At 41.7% G+C, this 26,400-nt stretch overlaps 1 protein-coding gene across 4 annotated transcripts in view; it reads right to left on the bottom strand.

Moving 5' to 3' along the window:
* Positions 1-26,400, bottom strand: part of LOC126866080 (disheveled-associated activator of morphogenesis 1) — a 43,386-nt gene that overhangs the window by 4,305 nt on the left and 12,681 nt on the right. For 3 of the 4 annotated variants that reach the window (XM_050619183.1, XM_050619185.1, XM_050619186.1), the window contains exons 2-5: positions 7,984-8,091; positions 1,044-1,352; positions 730-954; positions 54-651 (exon numbers count right to left, since the gene is read on the bottom strand). In XM_050619183.1, coding sequence (XP_050475140.1) covers positions 54-651; positions 730-954; positions 1,044-1,352; positions 7,984-8,025 — 1,174 coding nt within the window. In that variant the 5' untranslated portion in view covers positions 8,026-8,091. Of the gene's footprint in view, positions 1-53; positions 652-729; positions 955-1,043; positions 1,353-7,983; positions 8,092-8,545; positions 8,797-26,400 lie in introns of those variants that run through there. The other variant, XM_050619182.1, reaches the window with a different exon arrangement.

Genomic DNA, 26,400 nt, shown 5'->3' with positions numbered 1-26,400 from the left:
ACATCTTCCTTTTCAAGCGAGTAGTACGAGTAAGTGAAAAGAAGATATCTTACGAGGTAATAGAAGACAGTGTTCCAAAAGACTCAACAAATGAGGATACGCAGCGGTATGACTGAGCTTTCTCCTCAATAAATCGAACATCGCCGTAGCGCTCTTCGTGTCCACGTGTTCCTTTTCGAACTTCCTCGCCAACTCCTTCTCGTCTTCGTTTCTCACCATTTCAAAGAAATCCAAATGCCTATCTAACGTCTCATTTTCATATTTTCTAAGCTTTTCGATAATCGGTTGAATACCGAGCATCAATAATTCGTATCTTAGGTGTAACCTAAACTCCAAAGTCACTTGACCTGGTCCATAATTCAACACCGCGTTAATGAACGACATGATCGCCGTCTTCAGAGACAGATTGTCTTTGTAGATACCGAAGTTCTTGTCCAAATCGTTTATAATACTTTGGAAACGTGTTCGTTCGGAATGATACTGCTGGAAATGTAGCATAGCTTCCAAGACTTTTCGATGACCACCTGGAACCAGGCAAACAGCGCCCAGAATTTCGAGAACGGATATCTTCGTCTTGATGTTTTCAGTCGCCAGCGACTGGGATATCGTATTGATGGCAGTAGGGTGCGCCAGTACGTGTGCTCTTCCATTCTGCAAAGACGATTAGAATTTCGATAGAACTTCTCGCTTAAAAGTGTTCAGTGATCAATTATTACAACCTAATCCTACCGAATTGTTCATCAACGCCTTCAAACACCCTATCACACTTGTATGAAGGTTGCTGTTAGCTGCCTCCGCATCCATAGTTCCAAGAACTTGTAACAGAGCATTCAATCCATCGAGTTCTATAAACCTGAGCACGAAACTATGCGGCTGCGTCCTCAAAGCGGTCTTTAGGGCTTCGGTTTGTCGCATCTGATTCGAAACTTCTTCGCCCTCTTCGGGAAAAGGACTCTGAAATTAATAAGTTCTTCATTAACACAAATATTAATTCATTAGTTAACAATGAAATGTTCACACATGAAAAATCACGAAATAATTACACTAGCTATCGTCTTCAGTCTGTTGATATAATCCTCGGGATCCCCGCTCAGATCTGTAGTTCTGAGTCCACCATTCTCAAGCGTGCCGTTACCTTTCCTGGAGCAATATATCTGCCACTTTTTGTTCGCCGGAAGTGCCAGAACCGCCTGTCGGTTGGCCTGGGTCAGGTCCAGCTCGTCGACCAATTCGAGGAACATCTTGTTCAGTTCTTCCTCGGCAGGCATCGGCAGGGAGGGCGTCATTGCTTGAAGCGTGAGCGTACCCGTGTGCTCCACAACGCAATACGTGATTTCCGGTGGCTCGTCATCCTGTATATAGAAGAAACATAGCCATATTTTCAGTCAGCTGTTGCAACCGCTGCTTTCATAGATAATCATTTGGTTTCCCTGCAGGCCTGTTTTTGCAGGATACGAGAGGCAAGATGATGAAGATGAAGATGATGATGATGATGATGATGATGATGAAAGGAGCAATAAAACGGGGAAGCAATTGTTACTTCGTTGCCGCTCAACGCGGAAGGATTTCATGGAGACGTTATTTTAATAATCGCACAGGAAATGCTAAAAATTGAGAAAAATGTCACGGAATTGGGTTCGACCTGTTTCGTTTAAACATCGCCAGATATTTTTGACTTTCCGTGAAAACCGATTGGGAACGAAGACGATCGAGGGTATGTAACCAGGTCTTGACCTTATTGAAGACGAGCCTCGGCATTAAATCGCGGAGTTGGCTGCTCGTCGAGATGCCGCTGTGAACCAACTTTACATGTGTACAGTGTGCGTGATCGACGATCAAACACGAGACGCCTTTTATATCGAACTTGTATCAAATATTTTGCATAAAAATATTGTCATGAACTTCGATACACATTAATGGTATGCTATATTTATCAAATTATTACGATGTTCGAGTTATACTGTGGTCCAGTTCAACCTGTATTTGCGATACTCGAAGGACCATTAACTTCGTGCACTGTACCATTCTCGTGCCTCTCTCGCTTGGCTCGAGCAGTCAGAACCAGAGGCAGCAAAGGTCAGGGGACCGGCTCAGGCACTGGATTCCTAAGGTACTTTCACACGTGACTAGGAAATTACCTATATTCACGTACCAGGCCGTCGATTTATTCTTCGCAAACATCATGCTACGACCGAGAATATGCGTGCCATTTAAAATATTTATCGTTCGCTGAGCAACTTCGTGCAAGCTTATGGTTCACGTGATGTATTTTTCACATATTCGTTGTGTTTGACCGTTATCACGAAGCGATAGGAAGAACTGTGTTAAGATAATAGTCAGTGCGAGAAACTAAGAATATTAGCAGTGTTAACAGTCTGTTGACAAGAGCATCGTCAAACTATTTGCACCATAGTTTACATAGTCAATTCCGCATTGCTGTAGAAATGCATAGATTTATCGTGTAGATAGCAGAAATAATTACTCGGTTTTTATTCTAAGAGGAATTTTCTCAATATAACAATCGAAATTTTCCCAATCCGCTCCTAACCAATTTCCCGATCGTCCAACGCTCAATTTCCTCAAAAGTCGCTTGCAACATCCAGCATCCCTCAATTCGTTTCAGGTTAACGCTCGCGGCGCGTTCACGCGCGATACTAGCACGTGAACGCGAAATAAGAGGAGATGCCATAAAGCGTGACACGCGACCGCCTGCCGGCACGCACACGTGAGTTTCAGCGTAAAAAGGCGAAGGAGGTCGGTCAGTTCGGAGCTGGATTCGTCGAGTTTACGCGACAGACTCCCTCCAACGGCCACCTTCCTCGTAGGACGAAAGTCTATCCACCGTGACGAATGCGTCGAGTAAATAACATGGATAGATTCCTCGGCGAAAAATCGAGATGGTAATGTATCGCTTGGCTAGGGTTTCTCCGCTTTGAGCAACGCGGTTCATACGGTGTTCACACGTAAGTAGATTTATCGTTTGAGAACTGCTGAGAAAACACGCGGTAACCTGTGACAAACTTCGTTAAACTCCTTCGTATCACAAATTTTATTCTTACTAACAAAACGATTTTCTTTACGAACTTCTTTAAACTTAATTTTCAAATTGGAAGACATATATCGTAAATCATGGTTTGCTATAAAGTCTTTATCAACTACGTTGTCCTTGGTCAAACAGAAGATAGGTTTAAAGAATGTGATGTGTCATGATTACGAACGACGCTCTGGGTGAAAGATCTCGGCCGATCGCTGGAAAGTCCGACATCAACGCGAATCCCAGTATCGATCACCACCCTGCTCGTAAACGACCACGTGTTCAACGTCCGCACGTAATAAACTTTGTTATTGCACTATGTTGAGAAGATGATTATAAAATATAACCTGACGTTGTACGGAACGCAAACGACCGCTGAATGCAGTTCCGCGTCCTACCTTCTCATAAGCATATTTTTCCTCCGGCATCTCTCTGTTGTAGCTTGATAACAGGCGTAATCCGAGGCACGATCTTGGAAGCAACGTTATAACTGTATAAAGTGACCCGATTTAGCGCAACCACATATTCATCGGCTGCACGCGATGTGATTTATAATCGGTCGGCTTGAAACGAAAGCGAAATATTATACGCGCTCGTGTCACGAACTCGTCTCGATGATAACTTCCTTGCAATTTCCAGGGATCTAACCTTAGATGAACCTTGGAATGTAACTCACCACCTAAGCACGTCGAACCAATTGATTCGAATTTACTGGCATTGCACTTGGCAAGGAGATCTATAGATTCTGTTTTTGTTTCACTGTACGGGTTGCCTTCCGGTGGAAAGGGAACACGTAAAAGTACCTCTCGCGCAGATCGTTTCAGGTTTAAGGACACCCACGCCCGCGTGGGCGAGTAGGTTGTCAACGTAACACGGAAATTAAGCGCAATGAGATTTGCAGATATGGCATACTGTCTACTCTTTATAGGTCTCGTAGCATGATCACGTGCTAATACTCGTTGAAAACTAGTTTCATCGTCGATAGATACTTTTTGTAACACACGATAGCCCAGAAAAAAATTACTCTTTGTGGTCGGAGAGGAGAATAAAGTCAATATACGGTGCGGATTAGTTTGCAAATGCTGTAAGTTTTTAAAAAAAAGATTCAGAATCGTTCGAACAATCGTGATGTAATTTCGAAAGATCGCGAAAGAAAGTCATTACGCCCGTATTCTATTCTGCATCTTGAAGAAATTGCAGAAGCTTCGAAGCAAATGGAACAGATGGGCGATGGGAAACAACGTCGGCAATCGAGTTGCTCTCTGCGGATAGCACATACGCTTCTTCGGAAGCGTCGAGTTCGCAATAAACCGATGAGGTTGAAGTGGCTCGGAAGCCTGGCAAGAAATCCCCTGGGACGTGATCGCGTCAAACCCGCCGGCATTAGCATAATTTTTTCCGTTTCTCGCCGCGAATAGATCTTGAAGCGATTCTACGAACTGAATTTCTTGTCAAATGATGCTTATACATCGCGGAACAGACGATACTCTCTCGTTCGACTACTCTACAGCCTCGAAGTTCGCACGAGAAATGCCGATCTAAACATCGCGGTCGTGGAGTTGCTTACAAAGGTAATTTTAGCGTCGTAAAACCGAAAAATGTGGTCGAATTCTTCAAAACGTTACAGAAGAGTAGAAAATTGTCTAGAAACGAATCAAAAACTTGTAGCATTTGAAACAGAGAAAATGACTTGGGTAGCCTACCATTTTGCAAACGTGGAAGGAACAAAGATACGAAAGATACGAAAGAATTTTAAGAAACATTTTCCCGATGCGTTTACGTTCGCCTTCGTCGCGCGTCATCCACTGCATATAACTTTAGAGGCAATCAGAAGTAGACGACTTGAACGGTAAGAAGAATGAGCGATAAAATTGTTAGTACGATCGACGAATAGCGAAAGATCCGAGACGTCAAAATGAACAACGTTGAGACATGCAAATCGAGCAACAGGCATCCGAGTCCAATGATCCCCTAAGAAAAAGCCCGGTGAGGAGCGCGTTTTCATCGTTTCTTACGCTTCCGTTAGCACCGCGGTAAGCGTATATATATGTAATAAATTCCAGTATCGTCGATAATTGAAAGCGTCGCCGCGAAACACGTAAAGAACGCTGTGTTCCACCAGTCACACGCGATACCGATCGTTTGTAGACTTTCCAACGCGCCGCTTGCTACCTTCTATGGCGCATTCCATCGGATCTCTCGTTCGACAGATCTGCCGCTTGAAAAAACGACTACAGAACCTTCGAGGATGCTGGAAATACGATTATGTTCACCGTAGAGTATCAGACTCCTTTTCCTCTCTGGACACGCCCTGTAGTACTACGGAACCGCTGAACAGGGTTGATCGGCATAATGGAATCTACGGGTCATAGGATTCCCTCAAGGACGACTGGATGAGAATCGCGATGGATTCCTCCTGGAAGTGGACACACGTTTCTCTTTTTTTTTTTACTCGATTCCAAGGAACAACGATGTTATGGTCGTTCGTGAAATACGAAAGAAGTGTTCTCGAATATGGATCTATGGATATGGAAGAATCGTCGAAAAACGAGAATACCATACACTTTCTGAGCTATTAACTTTGAGCCAAGCTTCCTCTTTGCTTTCTACAGTATGAGCATTTATGAACCGAAAAACCAGTGCCTTGAATAAGGCGTCCATTATTAAATTAAGACATAAACTATGAATGGGTTCGTCAGTTGTCGACGATATATGCTATCGAGTTATCGATCCTACTTATCGCAATTGTGATATCTGAAAAATCTCTCACTGGTATTTAATATAGGAATATAAGATGAAAAAGACGCGGATTGTTTCACAAGATTGAGGTCGATGCGTTTCTTTTTATTACAATGATTTGGGTCCTGCGTTTAATCAATTGGTCATCGTCGCTGTCGCTCTTGCGTTCAAAGTTAATTACGTTGACCGTTGTACCGTGTCAAAGAGGCGATATAAATGCATGAGAAAGTTTACTATCTTCGACTACAACTTCGGTCGTCACGTCTTTCTATTACCCAAAAAAGTTACGTGTCAATTTTGTCAAGACATTCCAAGTAGATGAAGTAATAAAAAGAATTTAATAGTTTTACTTTAAAAAAACGTAGAGACGTAAAGTTTAGTAGTGCAGCAATAAACAATATTGACAATATATTTCGTATTGCAATCTTCTTTCCTTTGTATTTTAGCTTGGAAGATACCTCTTAACTATAAAGCATCATCACCGCGCGATCTTCTTGTCACAAGAAGAAACCACTTTTTAATCGATCAAAGTGCATTCGAAAGTGGTCATCTTCAAGCTTCATCGATTCTCAAAAGGAAGTTGAATTTCCTTTATCGAGGGGGACATCTGTACCGTCACGGGCCACGCAGTCAAAGACCCAGGATGTCTGGATAATTTGTATGAAGAAGATGCACCGGTTCGTGACAATGCGATCTCTCGTTCAAAGTATTTTGAACAGACATTGCACATATTTTTCGTCGTTGATTCGCGCCCACCTTGCGATGACCACTGAATTATTTATCACTTAACGGAGACAGGGAAATGTATAGTTTTGATTTCACATGGAAGCATTGGTGTCAGGATTTATTGGAAATCCTTCTTGTCAGATTTACAACGTCATTTGTCGTTGCAGCTCATATAGAATAGCAAAAATTCTCAACGACAGAATAAAAGCAACATTTTTCGTTTATGATCGTTCATTCTTACATAGCAATAAGAATTATACGAATTTATGTTGCATCACAACGTAATGAGATTCGTCGATCTGAACATAATGGAACATCTCGCGCGTTGAACGCATCGAGTAACGCAAGGAATCGTTTCAGCATCTAATTTTTAGCAGCACTTCCGGCGGCTTTCCGGTTCAGAAGAGATCGTGACCGATTTATAACTCATTTATATGCCATAATTGCATGCTCGTCCAGAATGCAAAGAAGAAGCATCGAACTTTGCTAATGATCCAATCTTCAACACTTTCGATTCCGATACCGATTCGCCTTTCTCCTTCGACCAATTCCTAAGTTTCGTATCAAAATTATAGCTTAGATTCGCGTATGCGATTAATCCGATTATATGCTTATCGCGATTTGAAGTTTCTTTAGACGGTGTCACGAGCTGTTTACGGAACGAAGAAAGTAACCGGTCTCTCCTCGACCAAATAGAAATCCCAGTGAAATTATACGGACACGGTCGAGAACGTTCCCTTTCGGGATCAAAAAGTCTGGGAATCTCGACGACTCGAACACGCGCTGGCAACGCACACGTGTTGCTTTTGCATTGCAGATGTCATTCGAGAATGCTTTGCATTTATGGGTGTGTGCCTGGCACGATGATTTAATACGGCATCATCTCTCTGCTCGTACGGGAATTCGACCGATCCAAACGAGTCATCTTGACGCGACTTAGCATCGTTTCGACTCTTCGGAAAAGCGCCGTCTCTACGTGTATTTTGTTCTCGTTCAAACTATTCTACCTTGACTTACGCAACTACTTCCTAATGACAATCTGCTTCGTAGAAGTTCAGGTAATCAGTTCTCGTTTGCTAGTTACCGATTCGAGCGAATAGAATGCGGAACCGCATTTGCGGTAGGCACGAAATCGATTCTCGCCCGCCGCGATCCACTAATTGTTCTCGTTCAAGCGTTTCGTTATGCTTCTATTTTTCGATTGTTTTTATTTGCAAATATTTGCGCCGTAATAATAGTACCGTTTGCAGAATGGTTAAGTAGAATTAACGAAAGATTCGTTACGCTTACAAATTGGAGAAAAGTTCTTATCGATCGTACGCGTTTCGCCGAGAAAATATGAAACGAAACACATATAATTTTTGTTCGGCCAGCCGATAGACAGCGCATCGGCAAACTCGGACAAATTATAGGGTAACTCATAATTGCTGTAAAGACTTGTTTGGTTGGATGGAGTTTCTAATTGTAGCAACTCTCGTTCTTACCTGAAGGCAACCGCAGAAAGACTTTTTCACCCGCGATGGCATCGTCTGGCAGCGACCCACGAATTCCTTCAAGGGCTGTGGACTCTTCACTGGACAGCTCGGAATCCTCTGCAAGTCAGAAAACGTCCCAATCACTTAATCGATTCGCCGATAAAATGTCACGATACTAAATTTTCCAATCGATATTCGGACAAAGAAGTTTCCTAAAAGATCGGACTTACGAGCTTTAGGAATCGCGTTTCCTCGTAAAGACGCGCCTGTCTAAAACGAAAAACATTGCCTTTCACTCGCTTTTGTCCAATATGAATTCCTACGGTACCAAACGTTATAAAAAGAACAGGTAGGGCAACTTGTTACGGAACCCGAACGTAATGCAGCTCTTGTATGACAGCGTCGTAACGATGCGATGATTGGTTTGTCATTCGTGTTACGCAAAAATTCATTCTATTCCTCGTCGTAATTACGACATCTTTTTCAAATTCTAAAAGTACCTAACACAGTCACAGATTTATGCTATACACCGGTAATTAACCCAACATAAATTCACTTCACGAACACCTACTGAAAAGAATCTCGAGGTCCAACCGTCCTGTCCGGGTTCCGGACAGGGCTCAATTTCCTCGTGTTGGTTAGTGGACGACATGCGGCTGATTCGATGATAACACTTTTATTTCTCCAACGAAGGATAGGAAGGCCGAAGGCGACGACACGGTACTGATCGTAATGGAGAGCGCAATTACTCGCGAATTTCACTTTTACACGTTCAAAGTATGGGCGCATCAGAGCGCCGGCGAGACTGCCTCTTGGCTGATGAGCCGAAGAGTCTCGAGCCGACAACGAGGTCGAGTCAACGAAGTCCCTCTTATCGTACCGTCGAATTTCTTATCGCCACGCACGGAAAAATAAAGAACGCCGGTAATTTTTGCTAGTGGGTTATCGTGCAGGTATATATGAATATGTTTGCGGTCTCCTTCGTCAAAAAGTATTGATAAACGACCATTGTACAGAAGCAAAATTAATGTCTGGAATTCTCCGACAGAAGGTATGCCTGCGATGTACCTTTGTAAAATTTGGAACAGTAACATAGTGAAAGATAAGAAGCGACAACTGATTATTGAGTTTTACCCGATGACTGATCGTTTTCAGCAAATGGTACAACCTTATCTCACGTCTGTTATCACGTGCTATGCCAACTGCGCGTCCCAGCAAAATGTGACCAGACGTTGGGAAAACATCAACGGAGAAACTCGAGACGCCGAGTCGCTCGAAATTCAGCCTCTTTTCACTCTTACTTTATTGCGTATCGATGATCTAAAAAAATGTAGCTTCTATAGTCGCAGCTACTTTTCACACTGTCGTGGAAATTTATGGCTGTGCCGATTATCCTCGTTATTGTATTTTCACGATATCATTCAACGACGAATACGAACATCTACACCTTAATACCTTTCTCTTGGAAAGCATAAACTCCGGTTAGACTCGAGGATCCAGCTAGGTTTTCTCAATTAATTCAGCAGGTCTGCGTGTGACGCATAGACGTTACCATGTAGCCGAGGACAGCATCGTTCCCTTTATTTCATGGAACAGCTGTTGCCCGAGGTAATTGTAACCTTCTATGAGCCGTTAGCTGGAGCCTCGTGTAACGAGAATGTTGTACACACATAACCGTCGTTCGCGAGTATGCGGCTACTCACGATGGTCGAGTATCGTGGCAACGTTTCGTGACGTGCAACATTATCTGCTTTGCGAAATTCATCTTCCCTCGAGCGGAACCCTTTGTGGAAATTCTATGTCACCGATGGACTCGATTCTTCCGTCATAGAAATCGCTTTCGTTTCGCGTCGTAGTTCGCGTTTCTATCGGAATGCGGGTCGATCGAAGAAATGGAAAAAATATCGACGGACTAACCTGCTAACTGCTCCGTTTGAGGAAAACTTACTGGCACGGATATGTAATACGTATGTAATGGGAATTCTTCGATAACTGATAGTTTGCCGAAGACAATATTTACGATACATACTTTCGTGAACAGACTCAGCAAGGTTGCACGATTTAATCTACGCCTAAATCGTTTCCTCGTAAGACACCGAGACACGCCAGCCTGTCACGGGTTACAGATTCGCAACTGTAAATACAAATAGATCAGTGGTTCTCAAATTGCGACACGATTGTACAGCATTAACTATTGCTCGATTCAGAAATGTAAATTATATTTGATTTGACAGAATAACTCAATCATGTACAAATATCAGAGTAGACATTCGATCTAAACGAAGTGAAATCCAAGAACGGATTGTTGGAAGAATATATCGAAGATGAGACCCAATTTGTTTACATAATCGCGTCAGTGGTGCAATGAGTTTTGCAATCGCAATTTCTGAAGGAAATCATGCTCGAATAGTCGATTGGACGAAAGAAAATCGTGAAATGAATGACGAACGGTCATGTAATCGATGGCATTTGAAAGGCACCGATTAATTCTGCGCTTCATTAATCGTCCGGATACGAGAAATGTCGTTGAGTGGGCCATAGAATCGGACAGATTTTCACCGTAGTATGGATCGCATCCTGGATAAAAGGTGCCTCGAAAGCGCGGGTTCTGTCAATGGTCGTTTCGGCCCGCATAAAATGAGGCCTCTGCGTGCGGAGCACAGGTAAACTTTCGAGTTTCGTCTCGCGTGAATCGATGCATGGGACACGTGGTAATCATCGCCTCTTCGATTCGAAGAAACGAGGGCAATCATGGAATCCATGACTTTGTTATTACAACTATTACCATTAACTGGTAGTGGGAAATCTTGGTAGTGCCGTGGTGAGTTTACGTTGAAAATAAAGAATATTTACATTGATAAATTAAATATACAGGGATATTCGAGAAATGGGGTCAACTTGTACATTTTACTCAAGTGAACGCAGAGATGACTGAACGAAAAGTTAAAAGGTTTAATTAAATATACTTCTTAAGCAAAACGACGCAAGCGATAGAGCCGATCTTCTATCTTATTTCGTTAAATAAAGGAGCAGCTATACGAATGTGATAGCTGAGTTTCATTGGAGAAAAAGGCGTCGTATAAGAGTACAACACTCATTGAACCGTTCAACTCTTTCTTTGGTTTTCTAGATTCAGCGTGGAGAATCTAATATCTAAAAACTCGTAGCCTAACCTATTTAAATTGATCGAACGATGTACAGTTATGAACAATGGCGAGAAATGTATGTCAGCCAGATTGAAAATTGGATTTGCGCACGAAATGTCTAACAGTTGACTGGAAACAGAGTTTCCACGGCCATTTTCTCTTCTTCTCCCTCGTTCCTTTGATCGTTGCCAAAAATATACACGGCTTCTGGGAAGTAGATTCCATCTAGCGGAGGAACACGTTGGAATTCAAAAAACTCGAACAAGAATTTTCGTGTAAATGAATGAAATCGAACACTAGAGCCATTTGGACTTTGTCGTCTCTTACGAAAATAGAATGCGTGAGGCTGGGAATTTATTTCATTTCGATATCATTTATAATATTCTATCGATAAAGCGGTATCGATTAATTGGGAACGTGTTATCAAACAGTTATCTCGCGATTACGTCGCTTCGACCGAAATTTATACGTTCCACCGTGAATTTCAATGCTGATTTAAGAGCGCTTAGAAAACAGTCGATTAAGGAATGCCTTTTGATTATGTATCACGCGCGCAATTATGACATTAACCTTAGAAGAGAAACTCGCTGGTCTGAAGATTCTAATTTCGATCGGAGCCGGGAGAGCCGCGTAGTATTTCATATGTTGATTTATATTTAGATAGGACGATGCACAAAGAGTTGAGAGCAGCTTCGAATCGGGTTATTAAACGGATGTGTCTATGTATCTCGAACCGATTGCAACGTGATTCACGTGGTGCCTAGGAGGATAAAATTGCAAGAAGCCATCGTCGCTGACATGATAATTTATCAGTGAAAATAAGGCAAGCGTCAACATTTGCATGCTGCAATGATTGAGATATAAGTCTTTAAAAAACGGGGCTTTCGCCTCAAAGAAGATAAAAGATAGAATCTATATGAATATAGCGAGTTTTCATTTGTTCGATCATTAATTCGCATTTCCTAATATTTCTATTAAACAAGCTGAGCTAGTCGGACAGAAAGAGGACGAGGGAATAGCAAAACGAGCTTCGAATCTCACGGCACCGGTTATCCGGTCTCGGTAGCTATTCTTCATGACCTCCCGCCACTAGAAATCTCGACGTTAAACACTCTCGCGTGATTTGTCATCGTAGATCGCCTCGTGCATCATTCGAGAATGTTAATTGCGAACGGCTTCGTGAGACAGGCTGCACGAGATTACTCTTATTGCGCTCGATACACGCGTTCGAGGATGTACATTTTCAGAAAAGGAGAACAAAAGATACCTAAGTACGACTTAATAGAGCTAAGATCCTCCTTAGTCTCGTCATCGTCGTGTTAATCGTGTTATGATTGCTGCAATTTTGCAGCAATTCAAGGTTTGCTGAAGTAATTAAAAAACGCAGTCGATTATAATTCGAGATACGGAAATTTCCCACATTCATAGAAATGTACAGAAGAAATCGTAGGATCAAAATTGTAACAATTTGTGGAAAGTCTAAAAGCAGCTTTCCAACGCCAGGAAGGGACATAAATCCGATGATTTACGGGATGCTTGGAAAGAAAACGAACCAGAATGTTTGAGTCTAGCCTGAATTTGACAGCTTCGGTGATCGATCTACAGACACCACCAGATATCTTTGCACCGCATTTTTTAAATGGACTACGATGTGTGTGAGAGACGTCAAAGATAACTTAAAATGGTGACCATGTTGATGTTGATGGGAAAAAATGTTCCAGTGAAAGATTTTGGAATTTAAATCTATTCAACCAAGGTACATAGTTTCGTTTCGTTCCTCAAGGAAAACATGTTTAGGGATTCGTAATAAGATATTTTCGAATGGCATTTGCATGTGAAAGTTTGTTTCTGAAATGGTAATTTCAGTAACTGTTTCCATAGACAGCTATTAGCCTAGTGGAATATTTGTTCCTATCCGTGTGAGCGCTGTTTACGCGTTAAAATAGTCAGATCGATAAATTTCAAATTGATTGATCTTTCTACGCCAGGAAACAAAGGACTCTTTATTAAGTCTTTTTATTAAGTCTTTTTATTGCTGTTCACCTTTAGTTGAATGTTTCATCTCATAACCCATAAAAACGAACGTCGGTTTGTAACAACCGGCACAATAAAACCAACACTTGTATCTGATTAAGTTTTTACGACGGAAAGCCACGAATTCCTTCCTGTTACGATTAGAATACGAACAAACTAGGCCAAACTCCATTCAAGAATTCGATTGGATTCCCTTTGATAAAATAAACACGCAACAAAATTCCGTTTCTCTTCAGGAAGTAAAACACGGATTGTTCTCTCATTTCTAAGTAAGAATTCCCGGTGTCCACTCCAGAAGGATCGTGTGCAAAACAGGGAGAAAGCGAGGTCTAAAGAACCTATTCTTCTACTATGTTAAGTGATTGCGATACCCGTTCCGGATATGGAACGCATCGATCAATCGGCGCCGATAAGGGAGGGCACCCAAAAAGTTTCACTCGCCGAATATCTTCGGTGAGAGTTCGGGCTAAAGAGAGACACCTGTTCGACCGGGAGAAAGAACGAAACCGATAATTCAGTTACTTTTCAGCGACCATTGTTACATACGTTTCACCATGCTCGATTGCTTTTCCATATATGGAGATACCTGGGAACACTTTCGACTCGACATCTCGCCCTGCAAATTTCACAGTGTTCCCTCATCGAAGACAGGAATATTTCAGAGTCTGAGAAAAATCGGAAATTGGACTTCTATACTAAAATATAATTCTGAGTAAAATTGGTCGAATCATTAGGCAAGGACAACGGCCTGGCGCAAAGTATATATACATATACATACATAATTTGCACTCGGATGCGTGCACAGAATGCGAATAGATGCGCAGCGTACGCAACGACTTGCACAAGGAACCGTTTAGATGCGGGCTTCTTTTTTTATCTGCTTGTATAATTTTTAATTAGTCGCGGATGCGTGCGATGGTGAATGTACCTTAACGAAAATATCGCTTCTTCCTCGTTGCTTCAAGCATTCTTATAAATTGAGAGAAAAGACGAAACGATAACATTAGTTGACTTACTTAGTGCTAATTAGTCTCGTGTTTTGTGAGATTTAATTAACCGTAACCATAGCAGATTCGACAGAGACATTATATCTGAGCGACGTAAATCGATATATCTCTATAACGAGGAAATGAGTACACAATACTTCGTCTATCGTATCTTCTCCTAAGGTTTAGTTTGCGTTTTCACTTATTTATGAGGATCGTAAGAGATTCTCATAGTCTCTCTTTCGATATCAGTCGCCCCATTGTTAATAATCAGAGCCAGAGAATCGCGAGTAGGATTTCTCCTTTCGATTACGATTTCCATAATCTGCTTCTATAAATATAACGAAAAAAGAAAATTGCTCGCGCAAATCGCCATTCTAAGGGCGATTAAACCACATCAAGATTCCGCAACGCACGATTTACGACAATAGTGTAGAGCAAAATGCGTCCAAGATCGTCAAACGATTGGATTTTCAATCTTCGTGATTCATTAACGTGGACGCTTTCGAAATTTTCAAGAAAAACTGTTATGCCATGTATACGACAACGTCGCAAGAGACGCAAGATTTTTAGCATGGTAGTTCATAGCAATTTAGTTATTGCTGCGGGTGATTCAGTGGTTGTAGCAGGAATCCACAAGCTTTGGGTTGGAATATGCAACTATCGAAGCGAGCCCCTGGCGATCCCGCCGGCAAAAACGATCGAGCCAGACTTAAACCAGTCGATCGTAACGAGGTAATCGCTAAACATCTAGTCAAGTTGCGTCCAAGCTGACCAGAATGGTTCCGAAAAAAGACATATAACGCGATCACCGACACGGATAACTACATACGTTTGCATATACGATTATGGTGCGGAGTGATTTTCCTATGAACGGTAAAATTCAATATGTAATTTCTACGACGATATCACGATCCGTACGGTTGTTTATTAATCTAGTTGAAACACGATTATCATCGAGTTGTCAGTCCCTACCAGGTGAACAGGTAACTTTTAATTGACGGAAGTGAGCATCGATTTGTGGTATGCCAAGTGATTTTTCACGGTGTAAGAACCACAATCCAAGATCATCTATAGAACTTTACGTTTCCGGCTAGCTGCGGAAATGAGAGCAAAAACAGTAGAAGACTTACATAGGAGCACAAGCGCAAAGGAATTTCAAGCGCAGTTTCCAGATTAAAACGATTTTCAATGTCGAATTTGAAAACGAGACTGTATTTTTTACACATTCGTAGAGTTGTCTTGCTTGTTCGATTAATCATTTATATAAATATTACAACGTTGATCACAAAAACATTACCAGATTTATCTTGCCCATCTTCTCCAGCACGGTGTCCATTCTGGCTGTTGATAATGAACCACTTCCTGGAAAGGAATACCTTTCGGATTATGTCCGCAATGGGATGATGTCTTGCTCGAAGCGTAATCAATTTTTTTTCTCAGACGATCAAGATTTTTCCACAAACACTGATAAATTACGCATATCCTGTATCACGGATGGAGCTAAACCGACGCGATATGTTCCCTTAATAAAGCGGTACACAACGTTCTTGCGACTAATTTCACCAGACTTCGATTTCATTCGCTATCACGGAGAAATCCTGCTTCTCGTCGCTTGGAAACTTCTACGAAGCCGGCTCCATGAAAGAAACCACTAATCGAATTAATTGATCACGGAGATTCTGCGGTGGAATCGGAACCCTCGTTATTCCTCCAGTCACTATTGTCTTGAGAAAAGCTTCTCATCGGATCTTTCTTTCTTTGCAAGTTATTTTAACAATTTCTGCTTGCCATTGACCAAATATTATCCCGTTTCTTTGTCACGACATCATTTCCTATTCGAAACACCAAATCGAATCGGCCTTTTTCTAGTTTTCCTCGTAATCTTTTTTCACCATGTCTCGTTAATTTAACGAGCAAGTTCAAGGACCGATTAAACAAAATAAAACCGGGAAACGAGTTTGAGGCGCGACGTCTCGTCGTGGGCATGGAACGCGAGAGGATCGCGGCTGCGGAACCTTCTTGCTCGCGATTGTAGGTTGAACTGCCAGGTGAAAACACAACACCTCTCAACCTGCACAGGTGCACACAGAGGCCTCTCGGCTGGCCCCTGAAAGGAAGGGGGGCCTACTTGTGCTGCGGGGACTGTTCAGCACGGATACCTTAATCTTTGCTTGACCATCCGACCGATATTGTTTGACGTTTAATATGCAGAACTAAAATTAGAAGAAATGAGCAAATTTCAAGAACCTTTGGAAAATTTGGCAATGGGATACTTCCAGAGATTCGCCATCTCTTGTATCGTAAAACTAGGGGAATGGTTTTCTTTGAGATAAACGATTCATAGGTGTCAAAAAACATCCGACAACTTTACGAAGAAAAGGTTTTGTTGCAATTGGCATGAGCAATACGAAAGATAAAGCTTCTCGAAGATGATTTTATGCCCCCCTCATTTTTTCTTGGCCGCCGAGACATTGATTAAACGAAATTACATATACATGCAGTTCGCTCAATTCGATATCGGACAAAGTTAATACCAGGTTTAATGACACGCAGGTTAAAACCTTCGCGTCGATAAAGTTTTATTGCTCGACCGGATACTTTTCTCTCGGCCTAAAGCTTTCGACGCTTCGAATGGAAGAGACGTTTCGAGATAAGTTGACCGGGATGGGCGTGAACGACCCAAATTTTACGCGACTCGGCGCTTTTGGAGTTTTTGCCTTGCTGTCATGAATGAATATTTATACGCAGCCGAATGCAAGGTAGTATGTAATTTGTCAGCACGGTAAATGTACGCGGAGTTACGCGGGTTCGAGGGAAAATGCTTTATGAAGCATCAAAGATACCTTCCTAAATATTGCTTTTACTTCAAAGGAACATGTGCACGTAATTCTAAATAGAAGTGGAGAACGTGCAGTACATTTGGGCTAAAATGTCAACAGCTAGCAGTTCCTTCCCTTTCTTGCATTTGCTTGTGCACTTTTCGGTGATAGCTCTATTGCCCACGAAGCAAGATCTGACCAGCTGGCCGCCATATTACGAACCTACGCGAGAAGAGACGTGTACGCAAGAAGAATTTGTAATTTTGCGATTCGTTTCCTGGAACCGCGCGATACTGTTGAGAATTCTGTAAATTTTCTATCTGTACGTCTTTTCGAAAAAGCAGAGAAGAAACGTAAAGGGTTTTTGAAAGTGCAGTCATGAAAAACGCCAGCCAAACCAGGAAATACGTAACAGTAATAAGATGCAGAGCCAAAAATGAAAACGTTGCTGGATGCAGAAAAGGTACGAAAATTGTTGGCATTTTCTCTTGGAAGTTCTGTTCGTTTCCGTGGGCTTTTGGTAGTCGTGCTCGAGTACGATTGCGTGTATATTGTACTTAAACGGGCAGCAGGTGGAACAGGAGGTAAAAAGCGGCCAACCAATAGTCAGTCGTGGAAATCGCGAGAGGTGTACGCGTGCCACGTGCTTTCGAGTCACGAGAGACATAGCCTTCCACGGGCTGGAGGAAAGATTAGGGAAAAAAACAAACAGAGCTTTGTTCCTCGTTCGAATTAGGATGCTGAGGACGACGATGTGGAAAGAAATCGTCCTTGTTTGCCTGTCTGCCGACAACCTTGCAACGGAATGCATTCTCGTCTCTTCTCGCTACCGAACGACTGGTTTTTCTGCAGTAAAACGAGACGCACGAACGTGATCACCAGATTTTTTCCTGTTTCCACGGGGGAGGAGAGTTCCGCCGTCGTGCTCGATCACCGGCCTTGAGCACATTCTTCGTCGCGGTGGTCCTCCGAGTCCTGGCGACATTTCAATCGAGTTAATTCGAATCCAGTGAACGTCGAGTTTGCAAATTACGCTTTGAACACACCGCGAACTGCAGATCGAGGTTTATTGGATCCGAATTGTCGGCGTCGTTCGTTTTATCGCTCGTCAAAGTGTCTCATGAGCTACGGAACGCAATGTAGATCGAATGATTTAGCATCTACATGATCGTTGCGTCTTTTTACAAGATCGAGAGCAAGATCGAGAATCGGTATTTTTGTATATTGCTTTAACAAATACCATTTACAAAATGCTTGAAGTCGAGCTATGCCATGTTATATTCCGCGTTCTGACAATAGGAGAAAAATGAGATAAGGTGAAAAATTTCATAGACATATTCCATCGTTCAGGAAGACAACGCTTGTAAAGCATCGAAGAGACGAACGGTTGTAAAGTCGGCAGTATCGGCCTTGTAACCAAGAAAGAGCAGGTATGTACTTGTTCGCGGAAACGCAGCACACCGAAGGTAGAAATAGAGGAAGGTTTCTCCGGCTCGTTTTCACCGGTAATGTCGGTAACGTTGTACTGGTCTGCGCCTTTACGCGCATTCCTGCGATAACACGACCAAACGAGTCGACACGATCGATTAGCAGCAACGCCATTAACCATCGTCGGCTCGCGTAACCGAGCCTCGCATTTCCATCGATATTTGAAAAGTGTCAACCATTCGACAAAATTATACGCAAATATTGTATGTCACAACGTTTGGGACATCGAAAATATTTCGCGGGCATAGCGTATACAGAAATTTATGGTCAATGGTACAATCTACATAAGTCTGAATGACCGATCAGAGAAATTGAAATTAGTCAGAATGATATTTACGACAAAATAGTTTGACTATATTTTAGATTTTCAATTAGACGCATCTCGTTAGTACTTTTGCGATCGATTAATATTTTTATTCGGTACTAACATTATAAGCTATGAAAAGGTATATGTATTTTTTTCGAAACCAATAATTTAAGCGAATATTTTAATTCTTAGGGGATTAAAAGCAGATTAATACTCTATCGATAAAATAATTCCTTCCTTCATGCACGCGTTCCTATGGCTCCACAATTAATGACGCAAATATCAATCACTGCGACTTATTTTATCGTTCGCAGTGCAAAAGTATATGGAAGTAGAAATCGGCATCTAAATCGATATGGAATCGTTAAGAGAGTTGCTTAATGATGCCACCATATCAAATAAAAATTATTACGGGTGGAAATGGCGCATTTTGCTACCTCGATTACATCGATCGTCACGATTATAGTCGCATGAGTGTTCGCATATTGCGTTTAGTATCCTTATAGACTCAATAAAAAAGAATGCTTCGCATCCATACGATACGTTTAATGCAATTGACTGCACACGTCAGGCGTAAATTCAAATAGAAAAATAGAAAAATTGAAGGTAAACACGTCCATACAAACATCTGAATACAATGAACTCTTAACGATCAGCCTAAGAGAAATTGCATTTGTCAAAGATTTTCCACGCTCACGCACCAACTGACTGACGGCAATAACCAATGCTTGTTTAAATTCACAAGCGTTCACAATTCGCTTGTGAATGCTTATTACGCGTACCTCGGTGATTTCAATGACCGCATAGACGCGCAATAAGACTTGGAAAAACATGCACAAAGCGGTGCAATGTAAAACACGATTCTAAACAATTTAACGTGGAACGTGTTACAGAAGAGTCGCATTTGAAAAGGAGATAATCTCATAAATTTCCAATCCACGTTTCACCTTCCCTTGTGCAACTTAGATGTAAAGGACCACCTACTAGAAACACGAAGCAATCGTCTTGAAACCACAATCTTAAACACGCGTGAGTGGTACAGCTTGTTACTTAAGTGGTGCACTTCACGTGCTTCAAAAGACCACCATATTCAGCCAGATAAGGCGATTTTCAAGCGGAATGCGTAACATAAACTTTTGAAAAGTAGTGCGTTGTCTTCCGGCTAATGTGTGGCCAATCTCGGTTGATGGCACCGTGTATATCGCTTAGAATTTAATTATATCTTCATTCGCTTTGCTTCCCCTATATGAATTCGAAGTTGTTCCAAGTTCTGTCTACAGCTCAACAAAGTTCTCCTTTTTCAAGTTCAGCCTTCCATTATAGGTCGATTATATACATATGTACACTCCCCCGATATATGCGTATGTATTTCGAGGTCCTAATCGGTGTCAACTACTGCACGTATCGACCTACTGAGAAAGACCCGTTAAGTTGGACCTCCCTTCCCCTCTCTTCATCTTTTTCTCTGTCTATCTTTTGACTTTTAGAACACCGAACGGCTCACTCTACTACGCTGCATCATTATGCCATTTAAGCGGGAAAATCGCCAGAGTTCGCAGAACTTTAGGACGATTGTAATTTTATTTAACCTAAGTTCTTTAGGAATTCGCAAGATCGATGGCGATGCTAAATATTAATGGAAATAACGTTATTCAGTGAAATGCATTAAACGCAGAGTATTTGAGGATTTACGAGACTGAGCTACACTGTTGTATCGAGCGTGGGCGCTCAGACCGTCGCGTGGGCTCATTCAAACATTATTTCGTTATTCCATTCTCGTCTGTGCTGATTTCATGGGCACCAAACGTCCGGCCAGCCACCTTCGTGACTTTTCCCGACTATTAACCATTTTCTGCACGTTCTGGACCTTTTGTCCAACACGATGCTTCATGGATAAGATATTATGGATTTACATATGTCAAACAGACTGTTATACTACAAAGCAAACTACCGTTACTAGTCTTCGTACTTTTGAAGTTCGCGAGAAAAGACAGTTACGTTCTAGATTATCCAGCAACATTTATATAATTCTTACGGCAGGTCATCGATTTCACAGAAACTTTGAGTGATTTCCACTGTGGTTGCAACAAATCCAGAGATATTGATTATTTAAGCAAGAACTTAAGTGTACTTATGTGTATGACAACGTTTAAGGGAACACGGTCATAAAATATTAACATGAAAATCATAGCTCGCAACTCGAAAGAAAATGACTGTAATAAGCGACAACGGCAGAGGAAGCGTCACAGGAATAAGTATAAAAAGCTGCTCGTAATTTCAAGATATTCGGGTCGCGAACTTAAAGGCCGATCTCGAACATTAGACGTTTCTTGCACGTTCGTTGTTTTTTGTTCGATATATCGATCATGCCTATAGGTGCAATGAATTCAAAAGGGACCTATTTTTGAATAAAATAAAACAACTGATAAGATCCTCAGTCCTATTTTACGTGAAAGAAAATTGAAAATATTCCAAGTGAGATTCCTTGACTTCAACTTTGCGGAAATATCATAAAGATTGTTCGATCCTTTTACTAGTAATAACCGTGACACAGCATATATATGATGCTTGATAAAAATCATGGCACACTGACCTCCAGTAGTATTTTAGAATAAATTTACTGGGGCCCACCGACGGTAACGGTGCCCGATTCCGATGCGGGGGACACATTTTCGATTCGATAGGCGTGCTGAAAGGTCGATCTACGAGGATCTACGTGATTGTCGCTTCGTTGCCATTGTTTTCGTGACTCGCCTTTCTGCAATCGACTTAATTACGATTTCATGACACGTAAGTCGGTGTGCAGACAACACTATTTCGTATGCACGTCCAGGAAAAGTCCGGAATATTGTTATCGAATGGCTGCAACAATTTACAATAGTTGATATTTGATCCGATAAAACTAAAGCTTTTAACGAAATCTCCTTGGAGAAATCCACCTCGATTATACATAACAGAGAGGAAGTACGGTTTAAAATTCAATGCCTTTTATTCGCCTTCAAAGCCACGGACTGAAGTCCACTTCCGAGGCGTTCTTAATTAGCCTGCGAAGTCTAGTAGCCCGAAGCTCGGTCGAAAGAAATCGGAACACACGACAGCATGAAACATTTCCATGGCCGTTATTCCAGCAACATATTGCCTTTTCTCCGATTATCTTGACGAATCGTCGAACAAGGTCTTTCGTGACAGGGGTGCGCGATGCGACGGAATCTAGACCAGTTCCAGCGAGCAGATCGAAGAAAATCATACGAAAGAGACGTGTGAATATGTAGATTAATCGGTTGTTTGCGAGCAAAACCAGCGAAGGATAGGAGTGGTTCGATTCGCGCGCTACTCGATTACTCTCTTATCTATCGTAGTAGGTTAGTGGGCCGTAATTTTTGCCGCATCCTACTGCGATAAATCGTCTATCTTGACCGGCCGATTTTTCGCTTCGTTTCCTCTTGTTGCATTCTTTCATCGTTTCGAGGAGAAACGAAAATTTCACGCATGAAGGCTTACCTAAGAAGTTTAACTGGAAGGCGGTCTTTCTCTAGTACCGCGGTGTGCCGATGATAGGTTGCACCGTAAGATTAGACTAGTCGTTGATAAGCTCTTCAGGCCGTAAGTTCGCCACAGTCATGCCAATACAGCGTTATCCTCGCCGCCAAATAAGAAATAACAAACCGCATCTACCGATTCGTGTTCGGCAATGTGGAACTGGCGCGAGGAGGAACTTTCGAACTTGAGATGATAAGCTACTCTCACGACGAGGTCGTCGATAGATCATCGTCGCGTGTTCCTCGATTTGTTCTATGTACCGTTGGACTTAAATGCCAGGGTTAAGTAACGCACACTCTCACGAGAAAAGATGAATTTACGAGTGAACGCTTACTAAATTAACTTGTTCTATCCACGGTCACGATTATCCAGACGCTCGGCGTACTTGTACACAACCACGCAATTCGCATTTATCAAGCCCACTTTCTAACACGTTTATGGAACTCGACGATATGTAAATCTCGGGCTTTATCAGAATATAGCCGAAGCATTCTTTACATCTTATAAAAATTCCTATCGTTCTTGTAAAATTACGAGCTAAAATCCTTCAGAAATTCTTCACGAAGCTCAATGCTGAAGTCATCTAATGCTTATAATCTTCTTTTTTCCTCTTTCGAAACGGAAACACCCTACTGTAAGCTAGTCTATCTCCCACTAACTTTCTTCACGGTGTTCGCACGAAATACATTCCTAATTCGCGGCTGAATCTCACTGGTGAGTCACTCGACACACACGAACAAGGACTGGTGCTCCTCGTGGGTGGAGCACGAAACCCTTAGGCCCAGACGAAATCAATAATAGCACGCCTCCGCGATATAGAACGCATAGAGACAAATTCGTCGTACAGTAAATAAGAAGGAAACGGAATGAGCAATGGTGAAATTCGAGCAGTTACCTCTAACCTCCAAGAGACCGATTGATCTTCGCTTAGAACGTACTGACATCACCCTATGGTGATTCGCGATCGATCGATATTGCCTGCTCACGATTCCAGCTCAGCTCCGGAGATGATTTAATTAAAAGAACTCGAATGACAAGGGCCAGGAGTCGATAGTGTAGTATTACCTCTGTTCCCCTGTCACTGGATTGCTGCCAGTATATCCGAGCTCCTGTCGGATTAAGCGAATAGGAACAGCTGATACTCTGGCAGTGAAGTTTTCCTAGTATCGTGTTCGCGTGTTTCGAATTGGGGTTTGCTCACATCATAAGGCTATATATAATAACGAAATAATTATCTCGTGGAGAATGAACAGGTATGGGTAATCCTGCGCTCTATGATGTTCAATGTCAGTCCATTGATTGACGTTCGACTTTCGATGTAACGGTAAATGATGAATCTATCGATATCTAGTGATGCAAGTATTTGAATAGGAATACAAATTTATTGCACGAAACGAGAGAGAGAGAGAGAGAGAGAGAAAAGTTCATTCAGACAAATCGTTGAAAGAACAGAAATCAGATAAAGAAAGATTTATATCCTTGCAACGCAAGTCTTGTTTCAATAAACGAAGCCTAGCCACCAAATTCGGATAATTTCTCTGGTTAGGAAGAATCTATCAGACAATCACGGAGTCCCGTCCCTTCTTCGGATTCCCCACGACGACGACGCCACCGCGTGCAACATCTTGGCACGAGTTCAAGCATTCGTTATTCCTTGCACGCTTCACGGCTGTCCCCTCTTCATTCCGCTTCTTTGCGATGTGGCGACCAACTAGCGACGGTCTTTTTCTTGGTTATCCGTATTTACGATTTTAGGAGACACTCACAACGACGAACGGAGATCGAAGAGAATATAAGAGAGACAATATTTCGTAAAAAAATTCGATTAAATCCCATAATTAGTCGGTATTTGCATTCTAATCGTTACTCGTTTGAGAAAGTTTACAATTCTTCGTTTTCTGTCTGAAATGTTTCTTCTTTGATTACTTTCTCAACCAGGTATTAAAGTTTTGTCGAATTTGATCCACCAAGATTTATATTACAATGTTCTAAAGACGCTTTGCTTTCACTTCGTTCGCTTTGAGATAGCTCGCAAGCTTATTTTACTTTATATTCCGTAAAAGATAGTATACCTTAAAATCTGTGAACCTGGTACTGCAGCTTGGTAAACAGAGTTATACTTAACGGAAGCCATTCCCTGTTACCTAATTAATCCAATCGTTTTCTATCGGCCCGATAAAATTGTAGTAGAAGAGCGCGATGGAAGGGAGGAACGAGTAAAATTCGGGCCTGTTCCGCATTTTGACAGGTGAAAAATTGTGAACGCATTCTTGCTTGCCAGTCTGCTTCGAAAGAAGGCACGAGCACCATCATCTTCTCTTTGTCGATGAAATAAAAAAAAAAAGAAATAAAATAAGATTAACAAGGGAACGAAGATTGCCGTTCAAATGAGGTGGTCATTAAGGCGATTGCTTATTACTCATGCCAGCTCTTTTTGCGACATCACATTTTTCACCAGCGATTTCTTCGCGTGCTAAGAAAAAAAAAACGGTTTACGGTATCCTGACGGGCCGAAACTATCAGCTTTATGCTATCAGCTCGAGACGTTATCACTTTCACAATGTGTCTTAGACTTTAGACTGTCCAATGCCCGTAGAATCACCTAAATTAGTTGAAAGTTCGTTCTCTATAATCTCTTCCAAGTGAAGTCCAAATGAAAATTAACGAAATTTAAATCGATACCGAGCTGTTACAGCGGTCTAGTCAGATATTTAAGACGACGGGGAACAGCAAATTAGAAATAAGTTTACCGTTAGAGAGTATCCGAAGCGGCGCTCGTTCGTCGTAAAAGCAACGCGAACCTACACTTCATTAGAAGCATGGTTATTATCGTGGCACGTAAACCGATAATTTATATCGAAAAGAATCACTTCCGTGTTGCGGAACATCGTCATATTTAATTGTAACTCTTCGAGGTAAGTAGGAGCAACATTTCACGTATAGCACGTTCGTTCCACTGGTCTCGTGCCGTCAACCAAGAGAAACTCATTCATGATACATGATGCTCTTGACATTTAACGATAAAGAACGTCCAACTGTTTGCCCTCTTCACCGCTACTTCTACCTTCTGGTCGTGTTTTACCAAGCCACTCGAACATTTTCGGTAACGCCAGACCTTCAAAGGCTATGCTTTATCTCTCGTGCGATAATACTCTTATCTTGCTCGCCATCTGTCTTTTAGGGTCGCCAGAATATCCAAATTCCATAAGAAACAGTTGTGAATAACAAACGAGTGTTTCGATCATTAATTTGAGACTTTCTTCGATGTAGTTAGGGGCTTTAACACAGGAAGCAATAGTATTTATGAAAATTTATTCGTTTGGAATAGAAACTTGGTTTTTGTTTAAATACATAGTTATTTTGTTACAAATCTTGCATTTTCCTCGTTCTAATAACAGCCATAAACTTCAGCATGGACTGAATTTTATTAATGGAGAGTAACGTAGGATTAACATTTCCCCTAATGATTTGTATTTAGTTCGGAAAATAAATCGCTACGTACATCCATTTGTCTAACTTTTTATTGTTACTTTATCGTTACTTTGACACGAATGCTGCACTACTTCTTTGCCGATAATGTTCGAATCTCCTTTCCATTCCACGTATTAACCTCAAAACGTTAATTTGCAGTTAGACCTAATCACCTGAGCGATCGGGAACTGTAACAAACCTTTCTCTAATTTCCGATGTTATATGAAAATAACACGACCGACATCAGGACCAAACTCACTAATGAGAACCAGTCTCGGCATGGTAAATCCATAGGGAAACAGAGAATCAGGGTCGACATTATAAATCTATTAAACATTCATTCATCTAACCTTGACTGTGTCGAGGTGGGAAAGTGGTTTAGACAGCTAGCAAACTTGTACTTTCCACATCGATTTCCTGAAACAAGAAAATGTGCTCCTAATAGAAGAAGCCCTCGACGATGGCTCTCGATCAAGCGCGCGTAAATGTCGATAGACGTCACGGAAAAAGGGAAGAAATTACGACCGTTCAATTGCGTGAACGATGGAGGAAACGTATGACAGGTTTTTTCGACAAGCATACTCCATTGGCATTAATTGAAATCGAGATACTGATCAGCAAAGTATAATTGA

Source organism: Bombus huntii, chromosome 5 (genome assembly GCF_024542735.1).
Source record: "Bombus huntii isolate Logan2020A chromosome 5, iyBomHunt1.1, whole genome shotgun sequence".
Lineage (NCBI taxonomy): Eukaryota > Metazoa > Arthropoda > Insecta > Hymenoptera > Apidae > Bombus > Bombus huntii.
Note: the sequence above shows the minus strand (reverse complement) of the source record. Positions and strands in the feature narration are given on the sequence as shown.